This window comes from Vipera berus, assembly GCF_964194415.1.
Source record: "Vipera berus genome assembly, chromosome: 7".
NCBI lineage: Eukaryota > Metazoa > Chordata > Lepidosauria > Squamata > Viperidae > Vipera > Vipera berus.
Window position 1 is genome coordinate 77,563,476 of NC_138209.1, and position 12,511 is coordinate 77,575,986.

Consider the following 12,511-nt stretch of genomic DNA (forward strand, 5'->3'; position numbering starts at 1 on the left):
TGAAAACCCTTTTTTTTCCTTCTCCCAGACAAGTTTAATCGCCAGCTAAGCCGGATTTTATTTTGTGGCAGCTGTATTTTTTTCCTGCTTTCAATTGGTTCTGATTTTGGTACCTGCTTTGTTCCAAGAGTATTTTTAATTCTCCTTTTAACTCCCTTGATAATTGCATCGATGAAGCTATATTGTTGTTCTTAGCTGCGAAGTCGTGTCCAACCCCTCGCGTCCCCATGGACAACGTTCCTCCAGGCCTTCCTGTCCTCCACCATCTTCTGGAGTCCATTTAAGCTCACGCCTACTGCTTCAGTAACTCCATCCAGCCACCTCATTCTCTGTCGTCCCGTTCTTCTCTTGCCCTCAACCTTTCCCAGCATTAGGCTCTTCTCCAGTGAGTCCTTCCTTCTCATTAGGTGGCCAAAGGATTTGAGTTTGCGCTTCAGGATCTGGCCTTCTAAAGAGCAGTCAGGGTTGATCTCCTCTAGGACCAACCCGTTTGATCGCCTTGCAGTCCAAGGGACTCGCTGTATAGAAAACTTTAACAATAAATGCCTTAATCCAGGAAGAACGGTAAGAGCAACAAACGGTGGCAACGCGGGTGCTCATTGTGGTATTTTACAGGCAACAAGAGAGACTTTGAGCCATCACTGCAGCACTCTGGGCAATGCTTTGAGGAAGGAGAACGATTTTGCACTCATCGTCGATGGGAAAACATTAAAGTACGCTTTGACCTTTGGCGTCAGGCAATATTTCTTGGACCTGGCTCTGTCCTGCAAAGCTGTCATTTGTTGCAGGTAAAAACCTTCCTTTCACTCTGCGCGTGTAATTTCAGGTAGCGCTCCTCCAAAATATTGTTAGTCTCATCTAGTTGAATTTACAGTAAAGTTGCCAAAGCTTATGGGAACTGTCTAATCATGTCTGTGCTGGTGTTAGGCTGCTGTCTCCAGAGACAAAAAAATAAAGTGGTATTTTAATTAGAATTAGCGTTGGTTTTTTTGTTCAGTACTTAGCTGGCACAGAGCCACGATCCTTCCCCTTCTCCATCTGGACTGAGACCCCCACAGAGGCAATCCTAAACTTTGGTTTAGCAATCGTTCAAAATTACAACGGCACTGGGGGAAAAAATGACTTATGACCATTTTTCACAGTTATGACCGTTGCAGCCTCCCCAGGGTCACGTGGTCGAACTCTGGACACTTGGCAACTGACTCATATTTATAACGGTCGCAGCGCCGCCGCCCTCCCCCCCCCCCCCCGGGGTCACACGATTCCCCTTTTGCGGCTTTCCGACAAGCAAAGGCAATGGGGGAAGCCAACCAGGTTACTAGTTTAGCAACTGCAGTGATTCCTTTAGCAACTGTGGCAAGGAGGTTCCCTAAAATGGGGCAAAACTCACTTAACAATTGTCTCATTTACCAGCAGAAATTTTGCCAATGATTGTTAAGTGGAAGACTTTGTGTAGTCGGTGCTATTTACGGAAACGAAATATAAAAATAAAACGCCCGCAGGAAGGAAGGAAGCACCAGCCCTCCGTGATTAAAAATCCTCTCGCCTTGACACCTTCTCACCTTCTTGCCCAAATTTCCCATCAAAACCTATTCATCTGTTTAAAAATAACTTAATTTATTGGAGGGAGTTGACAAGAAAAGTTAGCTTTGACATCCAACAATTTCCCCCATGCCATTTCATACCCTTTCTGTGATAAAGACTGGCATTGAATGCCTGAGGGTGATTAAAGTTTATTATCGCTAGCAATAGCAGCCCCATTTTAATGGCGGCACGTTGGGGTAAAAACTGACACCAGCCAGAGCATAAAAATAAATTTTAAGTCATGCAAGATCGGAAGATGTGGGGAGACTTGGCCCATAAAATTGCCCAAGAGTTGGACGCAACCGCATGGATAACAGCAGCAGTGGCAGCATGTCGAGGAAGATAAAATTATCGCCGATGCCACAATTACTACACAGAAGTAAAATTATTTATTTTAGATAGGAGCTAATGGCCTCTTAGCATTTCATACTTAAGAAATATAAAGTTGCATAAATAACAAAATTCTGTATACCGTATTATTAAATTATTTATGCCCTATTATATTTATTTACTTCTTTAGTAACACCTGCCTTTTTCTCATCTGTGGTCCAGGCATGTGTCTGTGTGTTTGTATGTATATGTATATTATCAATAATATTGTTTTTCCTTTTTTTTCTAGAGTTTCACCTCTGCAGAAATCTGACATTGTAGAAATGGTTAAAAAACAGGTAAAGGTGGTGACATTGGCCATTGGTGATGGAGCCAATGATGTCAGCATGATACAAACAGCCCACGTCGGTGTTGGCATTAGTGGGAATGAAGGCCTCCAGGCTGCTAATTCTTCAGATTATTCCATAGCTCAGGTGGGGTCTTCCACTGGTTGAGAACATTAAAACCATTACAGTATGTGATTGTAAGCGTCCACGGCTTAAAGCCTGCATGTTTTTTTTCCTTTTTGTTTGTAGTTCAAGTACTTGCAAAATTTACTTCTGGTCCACGGCGCCTGGAACTACAGCAGAATTGCTAAATGCATTTTGTATTGCTTCTACAAGAATATTGTCCTTTATATCATTGAGGTAAGAATGGGCTTACATCAGGGAAAAGTAGAAAAAAAAACAACTCAAATCTTTTTTCCCCCCTTAAATCTTGACTGAAAGGTGTGGTGTTGCCATTTAAAACATTTCTTCCTATTTTGATTTTTGAAACAAAATGCAGGGAGAAATTGGCTTCCTTTAGGTTTGTTAGCTGCACGACGTGACTTAATACGAATTAAAGCAAAGCCAGGGAATAAATATAATCATTTTTTTAAAAAAAAAAAATTGGTTATTTCAGCAAGAATTACTCGGAAGCATACACCCTAAAATATTTAATCTCTTAAAATCTCTTTTAAAATGTCTGCTTCTCATTTGTTTAAATGACTTAAAACAAACGGCAAGTATCCGTTGATAAATTACATCCAGTTCTTTTTTCTGGTTTCCTGAGCAATCTACAATCTTGGTTTTGTTCAACGTCTTTCGAATGACCATAATCCTAGGACCGAGAATTACAACATCCCGAAGGTCACAAAATGTTACCCAAAACGTAACAATCATCCACGGAACCTCCTTTTTCAGTAGTTACTTCTCCATTTCTAGAAGTTTCTCCCTTGTGTGTGTGTGTGTGTGTGTGTGTGTGTGTGTGTTTTAATCCCACTTCTGGTATCATGGTTAAGGGCACGTTATTTATTTATTTATTTATTTATTTATTTATTTATTTATTTATTTATTTATTTTATTACATTTATATACCGCCCTTTCCCGAAGGACTCATTTTGCATTTGGCACGTATTTAATTTAGGCTGAGGGGTCAACCTTCTTCCCCTGAACGCTTTCCTTAGGAAATAAAAAGGTTCTCTACATTGCCCACAACATTTCTCTTCTCTGCTTGGATTTTACGTTCTGGTTTCTCCCCCCCCCCCCCAAACTAAAATAAATCTTAATTTAATTAAGCAACAGGACGTCAGTAGCTTAGTAACTCTTGTGGCCCTCACCTTAAGAGTTCTAACTTTTCAGCGCATTTTGCTTCTGACAAGGAAAGACTTTGACGTGCCCTGAAAGGTTTCGAACGTCCCGAAGTGGCCTGCCAATCACTTAACCTACATTCAACTTCTGCAGCTCATGCAGTGGTTAATAGTTTATGTCAACAGCAAATGAAGAAATGAATGGACGGAATATGCATGTCTGTAGCAAGGACAACTGCCTCTCTGAACCTCATTTCATTGTTCAAGCGTGAGAGCAGGCAACTGACCGAGGATCTTATACTCCCAGTTTGCGATGCTGAAACCTAGGAAAATCTGTGTGGCTATTTATTTCTGCCCCAACACACACACACACACAACACACTCTCCCCCCCCCCTCTCTCTCTCTCTCTCTCTCTCTCTCTCTTTTGTCCTCTTGGAATTTTGAAAACATCTCGACCGATGCATTTAACTTAAATAAGTGGTGTGTGTCCAGTTAGGCTTTATATTTCCATGAAATCGCATTAAATTCTACTACGAACATTAATTAATATTACCTGAAATGCTGAAGGTAATTGCTTATATTTCAGGATTCGTGTGCGCATAGCAGGTGTTCATAGAGTTTTGCTTAAATGTTTTATACCTTGTTAAGGATGCTTATGTGGACTACGAATTCTTTGGTTAAGTACCTGATCAAAGTTAAACCAGTAGATGTGTGGCTTTTTTTTAGTGTACTTGCTGCTTTGGCTGACATTAGCAGCCTTAATCCGTAATCCTAGCAGCTGGGAAAGGTTTGTTGTGCCTTTGATTAAAGTCAAATCGATGCTTCCCAATATCTATTAAATTATAGCAGCTTTCTTTTATGTTAATTGCTACGTGAGAGATTGCTTACAGGCAATTTTCTCTCCTTTCCCTCTAATTATTAGATATCAGTTAATGATCTATTTGGAATTCGGTTGCTGAAAGCAAAGCCTATAATTTGTATTTCAAACATTAGCTCGGTATTATTTTTGTTGTGTCTACAGAATCCCTGTTACTTCTTTAAAGAAAAATCCGGAAAAAAGAGCCTTGTAAAAAAACATTGCTTTGTGCACTGTAAGGTGGCATAGTTACCAAAACATTAATCCTAGGCAGTTAATTTAATTTACATATAATTTTGCAGATACTCGGATGGTTGATGAGTATTTTGCACTTTCCATTGTGAACCTTCAGATATGGGGAAAAAAATTTTTTAACAGTCTTGCTGAGAAAGGCATTACATTCAGATAATATTATTTGGGGATATTTTTTTAATCCGTTAGTAATTAGAATTAATCAGTTGATTTAACATCTGTAAGGATGGGAATGAACCCTTAAGAAACAAAGGAATCATAAAAGTTAAATAGATATCATTGTCTTCTTTATTATCTTTCGTATGACAAAAAGTTTATGTTGTTGCTGTTGTGAACATACTTGGTTAGCAAATATTAGTCATTCCAGTACTTCAGATTGGAAGTACAGTTGGAAAAAATGTTCCTTATAAATTATTTCATCAAGTAGGTATATTTCAAATTGAGATGGTATCATGCACAGAGATAATGTGGAACCAAAATAATCTGCGTAAAACATTGTGTCAGAGACAGATATCATGAAGGATTTGACCTTAATCAGAATTGATTTAAAGCAATTTTTTTTTAATTATAGGATGGAGATTCTTCACACGTTCATTACCTTGTCTGCCATTAAAGTTTCCCCCATTTTTAAAATAACGATTGATTCAAGAAATGATGCCCTTGAATCCATAAAACTGATACGATGTTTAAACTCTATTCTTCAGATATGGTTTGCATTTGTTAACGGATTTTCTGGACAGATCCTGTTTGAAAGATGGTGCATAGGACTTTATAATGTGGTAAGTTTTTGTAATTAATTACCTTGACAGCGTTAACGGTTAAAACAGGTTGAATGTTCATGACAAATTTTTGTTCCTGTATTTGGTTTGCACATTAGATGTTTACGGCCATGCCTCCGTTGACGCTCGGAATATTTGAGAGATCCTGTCACAAAGAAAACATGCTAAAATACCCTGAGTTATACAAGACTTCCCAAAACGCTCTGGATTTCAATTCAAAGGTAGTTGGAAATCACTTCTGATTATTTCACACACACCTGTTTGATTTTATTTGACAGCCATGGGATTAAAATCATTTAAATGTAAGTTTGAGGATGGTGGTCCCCTATATCTCAGTAAGCTCCAGTAACAATAAAATCCAATCCTGTCTTGTCCTCTGTTTTTTTTTTGAGCTAGCTAGTTTTCCAGAGAAAAGCTGTTCATGAATATGCATAAAATTTTCAGAGAGGGATTTAATGCGGTTTAAAAAGGAGTGGAAAGGACTTTGAGCAAACAAATCAATCATTCATGTGTATGGGGAGTGTTTCTTGTTTTTGCTTGTTTGCTGAGACGTTTGGGGCTTCACGCGAACCATGAATTTTTCATATTACGAGTAAATAAATAATAAATAGTTTTCAAATTATTTATCCTGGTCCTTTAAAAACTTTTTTAAAAGCACGATTGGATAATAGATAGACAATTTCCAAGTACTGATGTACTAGTTAGGGCTTTAAGGGTAATTATAATCTGAAATCTGAATCCGAGAGTGTATATTTTGCCAATTCAATTATGTAACCCAGTTAGTACAATTTTTTTGTATCGTAACATACACAACCAAGTGAAATCTCGACTGCAGATTCTTAGCTGGTGTGGACCTTCATTTCCATTGTTGTTATATTGTTTTTCTGCATACTTTTGTACTGCTGGTTTTTTATTGTTGTTAGCCGCCCTAAGTCCTCTGGGAGATAGGGTGGCATATAAGTCCCATAATAAAATAAATAAAATAAATAAATACAATTCTCTTCAGTAGGTATAAGTAAACGACACAAATACATGTAGAACACTTAAATGTGGACTAATGTTGGTGATTTTATTAACACCAAATTAATTAACATAATTATACAGGTCATGTTTTAAACTAATGTGGCTGATGTTTTATTTGTTTCTATTTCAACACCACTTATTTATAGCACTTTAAGACTTTAAATAGCTCAAATGTCCTGAGTTTCTTAAATGCTTTGTCCATTTTTTTTCTTTACATTCCTTTTCTGTGTAAATACAAATTACAGTATAAATAATTGTGTAGACTAGATAGATCCAAATGAAATTCAGCTATTTACTCTGATAGGCTTTCAGCCACAATTTTGCGTTGTCTTTCATGTGATTATTTTTGGAAAAGTTCAGTCAATGCAAGTGAAGTGATTATATTTGTGCAGTGTCCTGTTTAGTTTCGTTTTGCACAGTTGTGAATGTAGTCAAATTGCCATGAACCACTCAGTTGTAGATGTTTTCATTATATTTTAGAAACTGCTCTGGCCTGTACCTTTTATTGTTTTTCATTTTAAACAGGTTTTACAATTTCAAATGGTCTGTAAAGAGAGACATTTTTTGTTTGATATGTGGAAGATTGAGAATTTTTATTTCCCTATATTATGATGCACAGGTTCGTTGTGATCAAAAGGGTCAAAGTTCAGGGGCCATGAAGAGAGGTTAAAGGATTAACATGGGACAATAAGTACCGGTATTCACCATAAAAATGAAAAAGCCATCCTAATTTTCTTGCCCCCTCCCACCTCAGCTTTTTCTCAAATAATATTCTTTGGTCAATGACACAGCAAGGAGAGGTTAATGAGTAACACCCAAGTTCAAATATGCAAAGTATTGTGGTATAAATTAGATGGTAAAACCTTAGCCAGTTAGATAATATTACAAAGATGTTACAGGCAGGGTGGAAAATTTTTTGAGGCAGAGAACATAACTCTGTTCTTTGAACAATTTCAAGCGATTAATAGCACAATAAAGATTGTGACTTGTAAAAGCATGTTATACAGTACTAAAAAACAACTTTCCTTTTACAGCAATGGTAAAACATGTTTTTTTTCTTACTTACTCTTGGAATGACTCTGTCTGTACATAAATACAGAAAAACACATAGACCTCTTGTACTTTTTTGATATAATTGTATTATAATCTATATTTGTAACGTCAGTCAGGGTATAAACCAAAAACACTTCATGTACACAATTAATTGGCTTAATATGGATACTTGTGATGAGCAACTATTGTTTTTCATTTGTTTTTGGCTTTACTATAAAAGCATTTATTTAAAAATACATGCATACATACATATATGTGTGTGTGTATGTATGTGTAAGGGACGTGGTGGCTCAGTGGGTTAGGACGCTGAGCTTGTCAATCTGAAGGTCGGCAGTTTGGCGGGTCGAATCCCAAGTGCCGCGTAACAGAGTGAGTGCTTGTTACTCGTCCCAGCCTCTGCCAACCTAGCAGTTTGAAAGCACATAAAAATGCAAGTAGAAAAATAGGAACCACTACGGTGGGAAGGTAACAGCGTTCCATGCGCTTTTGGCGTCTAGTCATGCCGGCCACATGACCACGGAGACGTCCTCGGAGAAGCGCTGGCTCTTCGGCTTTGAAACGGAGATGAGCACCGGCCCCTAGAGTCGGAAACGACTAGCATGCATGTGCAGGGGAACCTTTACCTTTACCATATGTATGTATATACACACACATATATGTATGTATGTAATATAAATTTATATATACACACACATATGTATGTATATAATATAAATTTATATTTGTGTGTGTGTGTGTGTGTTGTTGTTAGTTGAGAATTCGTATCCGACCCATCGCAACCCCATGGACAACGTTCCTCCAGGCCTTCCTGTCCTCTACCATCTTCTGGAGTCCGTTTAGGCTCACGCCTCCTGCTTCAGTGACTCCGTCCAGCCACCTCATTCTCTGTCGTCCCCTTCTTCTCTTCCCCTCAACCTTTCCCAGCATTAGGCTCTTCTCCAGTGAGTCCTTCCTTCTCATTAGGTAGCCAAAGTATTTGAGTTTCAACTTCGGGATCTGGCCTTCTAAAGAGCAGTCAGGGTTGATCTCCTCTAGGACTGACCGATTTGATACACACACACACACACACACACACACACACACACACACACACAGTCAAAATTCACAGAGCTGCTTTCATCACAGTGACTCTCATCATCGTATGTTTTCGCTTAGGTGTTCTGGATCCATTGTTTAAATGGCCTCTTTCATTCAGTAATTCTGTTTTGGTTTCCGCTAAAAGCCATCCAGTATGGTAAGTAAATATTTTCTTTAAAAAAAATAAAAAAAAATAACTGCATCCATACTAGCAATGTACATATCTGTTTGTTTAAGAAATCCATATTTATTTCAGCACTTCCTTGACCTACCTGAGCCCTAGAAAGTTGCAACACGTGTTTTTGCCCAGATGGAAAGGCCTACGCCAGGGGTAAGCAACCTTGGCTCTTTTATGATTCGTGGACTTCAACTCCCAGAATTCCTCAGCCAGCATGGCTCAGCTTGGAAACCTCTCCCTTTCCCCTCAGCGTGGCTGGCTCAGGAATTCTGGGAGTTGAAGTCCACCAGACATAAAAGAGCCAAGGTTGCCTACCCCTGGCCTAGAACTATTAACGATTAGCAAGCAACCCCTCTATTCCTCCACAGAACCTCACAATGTGCGGAAATATTCTAAATACATTTATTTCTAAGCTAATATGAAGGCACTCTTTATTAGAAGCAAGGATCCTAAAATGGAAGACAGGTAGTCCTCAACTTTCAACAGCTCGCTTAGTGACTGTTCGTTTAATCCACGGACAAAAAGTGAGTTACGACTGTTTTTCACCCCATTGCAGCATCCCCCGCAGGCAAGTGATCACAATTCGAAATGCTTGGCAAATGATTCATACTTACGTCCCTGGGAGACTTGAGCGCTTCTGACAAGCCTAGTCAATGGGGGGAGCCAGCTTCACTTAACAACCGTTAAGTAAACAACTAAACAAACCGCAGTGACTCCCTTAAAAACTGTTGAAAGAAAGGTTGTAAAAAGAGGCAAAGCTCACTTAACAAATGCTTCACTTAGCAACAGAAATGTGGGGCTATATTGTGGTCGTAAGTCGAGGACCACCCGGAGACCTCTGCTCCTCCTCCTCCTCAACTGCCACTTTAGCCTAACACCTGATTAAAGAGTTCGTGATTCACAACTGGAGTTTTTAATCTCTTTGTAAATGACTTAGGCTGCGGCTTTCACAAATAAGTACCATTTAAAGAAAGATGCCGGGATGCCGGCTAGGGAATTCTGGAGGTTGAAAGCCACCCATCCTAAAGTTGCCCAAGTTGAGAAACCCTGGATCTTTTTTTCCTCTTTAACTCCAGATTTCCTTCTTCACCCGTTTGCCCTGTTATACAAATGTCCTATGTACATAGAAGTGTGGTTGCTTACATATAAATATGGCTGGTAGTTTATCCATTTATACAAGCTACCATCTTTTCTTTCTCGAAGTACCGGTATTGAGACATTTGTAGGGGAGAGTTTCTTGGTGAATTGGCAGCCATATTGATCTAACGAAAGAAAGAAATTGCATGCCCTGTGTCAACGCTGCTGCTAACCTCGGATGTTTTTGCATTGACAACGGATGGAAATGTAGCCATCTTTTTCCCGTTCGCTTTTAGAGTTAGATGATGCTGGGAGGGAAGGGATGTGAATGAGAGTCCAGCTAGACATAGCAACACTAAACTTAGCGTGAGAATCAAGGCTACTGAGCCCAGAGCTGATAAAGAATTGGCGGCTGGAGAGGAAGCCCGCGCTTCAAGCTAATTGGGGAACGTGATTTATGACTGTCAATTGGAGGAGGGAATTGTGCTTAGGTGCCCAGGGGAGGGGAATTCAGCTTTTGGTTTCGATTAGGTAAGTGCCGATATTCTGCTACTCGAATACAAGATCCTTTAAGGTAAACAATGCCTCGAAGTTCTTTTGAAGAGTTTCATCTGTCGGAACCACAATACCTAATCTCTTAGTGTTGGCAGTGTTATTATTTTACAGATACTGTGTTTGCCAGTGGTAGAACTTCGGACTATCTGCTTTTGGGAAATGCCGTATATACGGTAAGTTCTCCTCATAGTAATCCAGCTGAGATCTTAAACCGGAAAGAGCAGTGTATGCTGCAGTGACCTCACTGAGTCATGATGATGATGATGATGATGATGTTGGAAGGGACCTTGGAGGTCACTTAAAAGCCACGGTGGCGCAGTGGTTAGAACGCAGCATTGCAAGCTAATTCTGCCCACTGCCAGGAGTACGATCCTCAAGACTGATTCAGTCTTCCATCCTTTTGAGGTTGGTAAAATGAGGATCCAGATTGTTGAGGGGGGGGAAGGGGCAATAGGTTGACTCTGTAAACTGCTTAGAGAGGGGCTGCAAAACAGGGGTCCCCAACCCTCAGTCTGTGGCCCAGTACCACTCCGTGGCCCGTTAGGAACGGGGGTCGCACAAGAGAGCAAAGCTTCATCTGCACATGTGTGTGAAACTACACACCCGTGGTGCCCAAGAGATTGAAGGGCATTGCTGTAAAGCACTATGAAGCGGTATATTTTATTTATTTATTTATTTATTTTATTACATTTATATACCGCCCTTTCCCGAAGGACTCAGGGCGGTTTACAGGGTGATTAAAAAACAAGGATACAAAAGTTAAAAACAAATTTAAAAAAATTATATTCGTCCCTGCATAAATAAAACCCCAGTTAAAATTAAGATTAATTCTCAGCCTGGGCCAGAGAGCTCGAAGAGCCAGGTCTTCACGTCCCGGCGGAATGAACGGAGGTCGGGGGCAGTCCTAAGCTCCGCAGGCAGCTGGTTCCAGAGGGCAGGCGCACCCACTGAGAAGGCCCTATCCCTGGGTGTCGTCCGCCGGCAATCTCTTACCGGTGGCACCCTGAGAAGACCCTCCCTGTGGGAGCACACTGGACAAAGGGAACTTGATGCCGGCAGCAGGTGTTCCCTCAGATATCCCGGACCCATGCCATGTAGGGCTTTATAGGTCATCACCAGCACCTTGAATCTCACCCGGAGGGCAACCGGAAGCCAATGCAGCTCGCGGAGTAGAGGTGTTACATGGGAGTATCGGGAGACCCCCATCACAACACGCGCGGCCGCATTCTGCACCAGCTGAAGCCTCCGAGTGGTCAAGGGCAGCCCCATGTAGAGAGCGTTGCAGCAGTCTAAATGGGAGGTCACGAGCGCATGAGTGACTGTGCGCAGGGCATCTCAGTCCAGATAGGGTCGCAACTGGCGCACCAGGCGAACCTGGGCAAAGGCCCCCCTGGTCACGGCTCCTATATGGTCTTCAAAATTGAGTCGTGAATCCAGGAGGACACCCAAGTTGCGAGCCCTATCAACGGGGGGTAACACCTCACCCCCCATCGTTAGAGATGGAATAGTCTGGTTGACCCGAGATGCCGATATGCACAGCCACTCAGTCTTGGCGGGATTGAGACGAAGCCTGTTTCTCCCCATCCGGTATATAAATCTGAAGGGCTGTTGCTTCTGCTAGCAACAACCAAAGGCCGAGTCACTGGGTGTCATTTTTATACAAGAGCGGTCCTACGCTGATCATCTACTTTCAGATTTGTGACGATCGTCGTTTTGTTTTTCCCATCAATGTCTTCATCTAAGAAAAGCCTCTGGGGTGTTGTTGCCCCAGATGACATATGGACAACTCGTGGGTTGAGTTTGTGTGTTTTCCTCAGTCGTCCTTTGCCAAACGCGCCCGCAACCCAGGGATGCACACTCTCTCACTCCTAAGCTCCAGAATATAAGTCAGGTGTGTGTGTGCGCACTCGATCCCTATCCGAATGCAGAAGCAAGATAACAAGTTTCTCAAATTCTGTATGTACAGACGTGAGAAGGTTAAACATTTCTTTGATGATGAAATCGCGGGTTTCAATCTGAGTTCAACGTTAACCCGGTCAGGAAAAGTAAAGTAACGTCTCTCCTCTCTCTTTTTTTTTTAAAGTTTGTGGTCATAACGGTGTGCTTAAAAGCTGGACTGGAGACTTCATATTGGACT

General features: G+C 40.8%; 1 protein-coding gene across 8 annotated transcripts in view; it reads left to right on the forward strand.

Moving 5' to 3' along the window:
- Nucleotides 1-12,511, forward strand: part of ATP8A1 (ATPase phospholipid transporting 8A1) — an 85,283-nt gene that overhangs the window by 52,437 nt on the left and 20,335 nt on the right. For all 8 annotated transcript variants that reach the window (XR_014027074.1, XR_014027075.1, XM_081332443.1 and 5 more), the window contains 8 exons: nt 616-788; nt 2,204-2,387; nt 2,490-2,600; nt 5,337-5,411; nt 5,510-5,632; nt 8,643-8,721; nt 10,486-10,547; nt 12,458-12,511. The exon at nt 12,458-12,511 is cut by the window's right edge and continues 3 nt beyond it. Coding sequence is in view for 6 of the 8 variants with exons in the window: in XM_081332443.1 (XP_081188569.1) it covers nt 616-788; nt 2,204-2,387; nt 2,490-2,600; nt 5,337-5,411; nt 5,510-5,632; nt 8,643-8,721; nt 10,486-10,547; nt 12,458-12,511 (861 nt within the window). In the remaining 2 variants the exon portion in view is untranslated. The remainder of the gene's footprint in view (nt 1-615; nt 789-2,203; nt 2,388-2,489; nt 2,601-5,336; nt 5,412-5,509; nt 5,633-8,642; nt 8,722-10,485; nt 10,548-12,457) is intronic.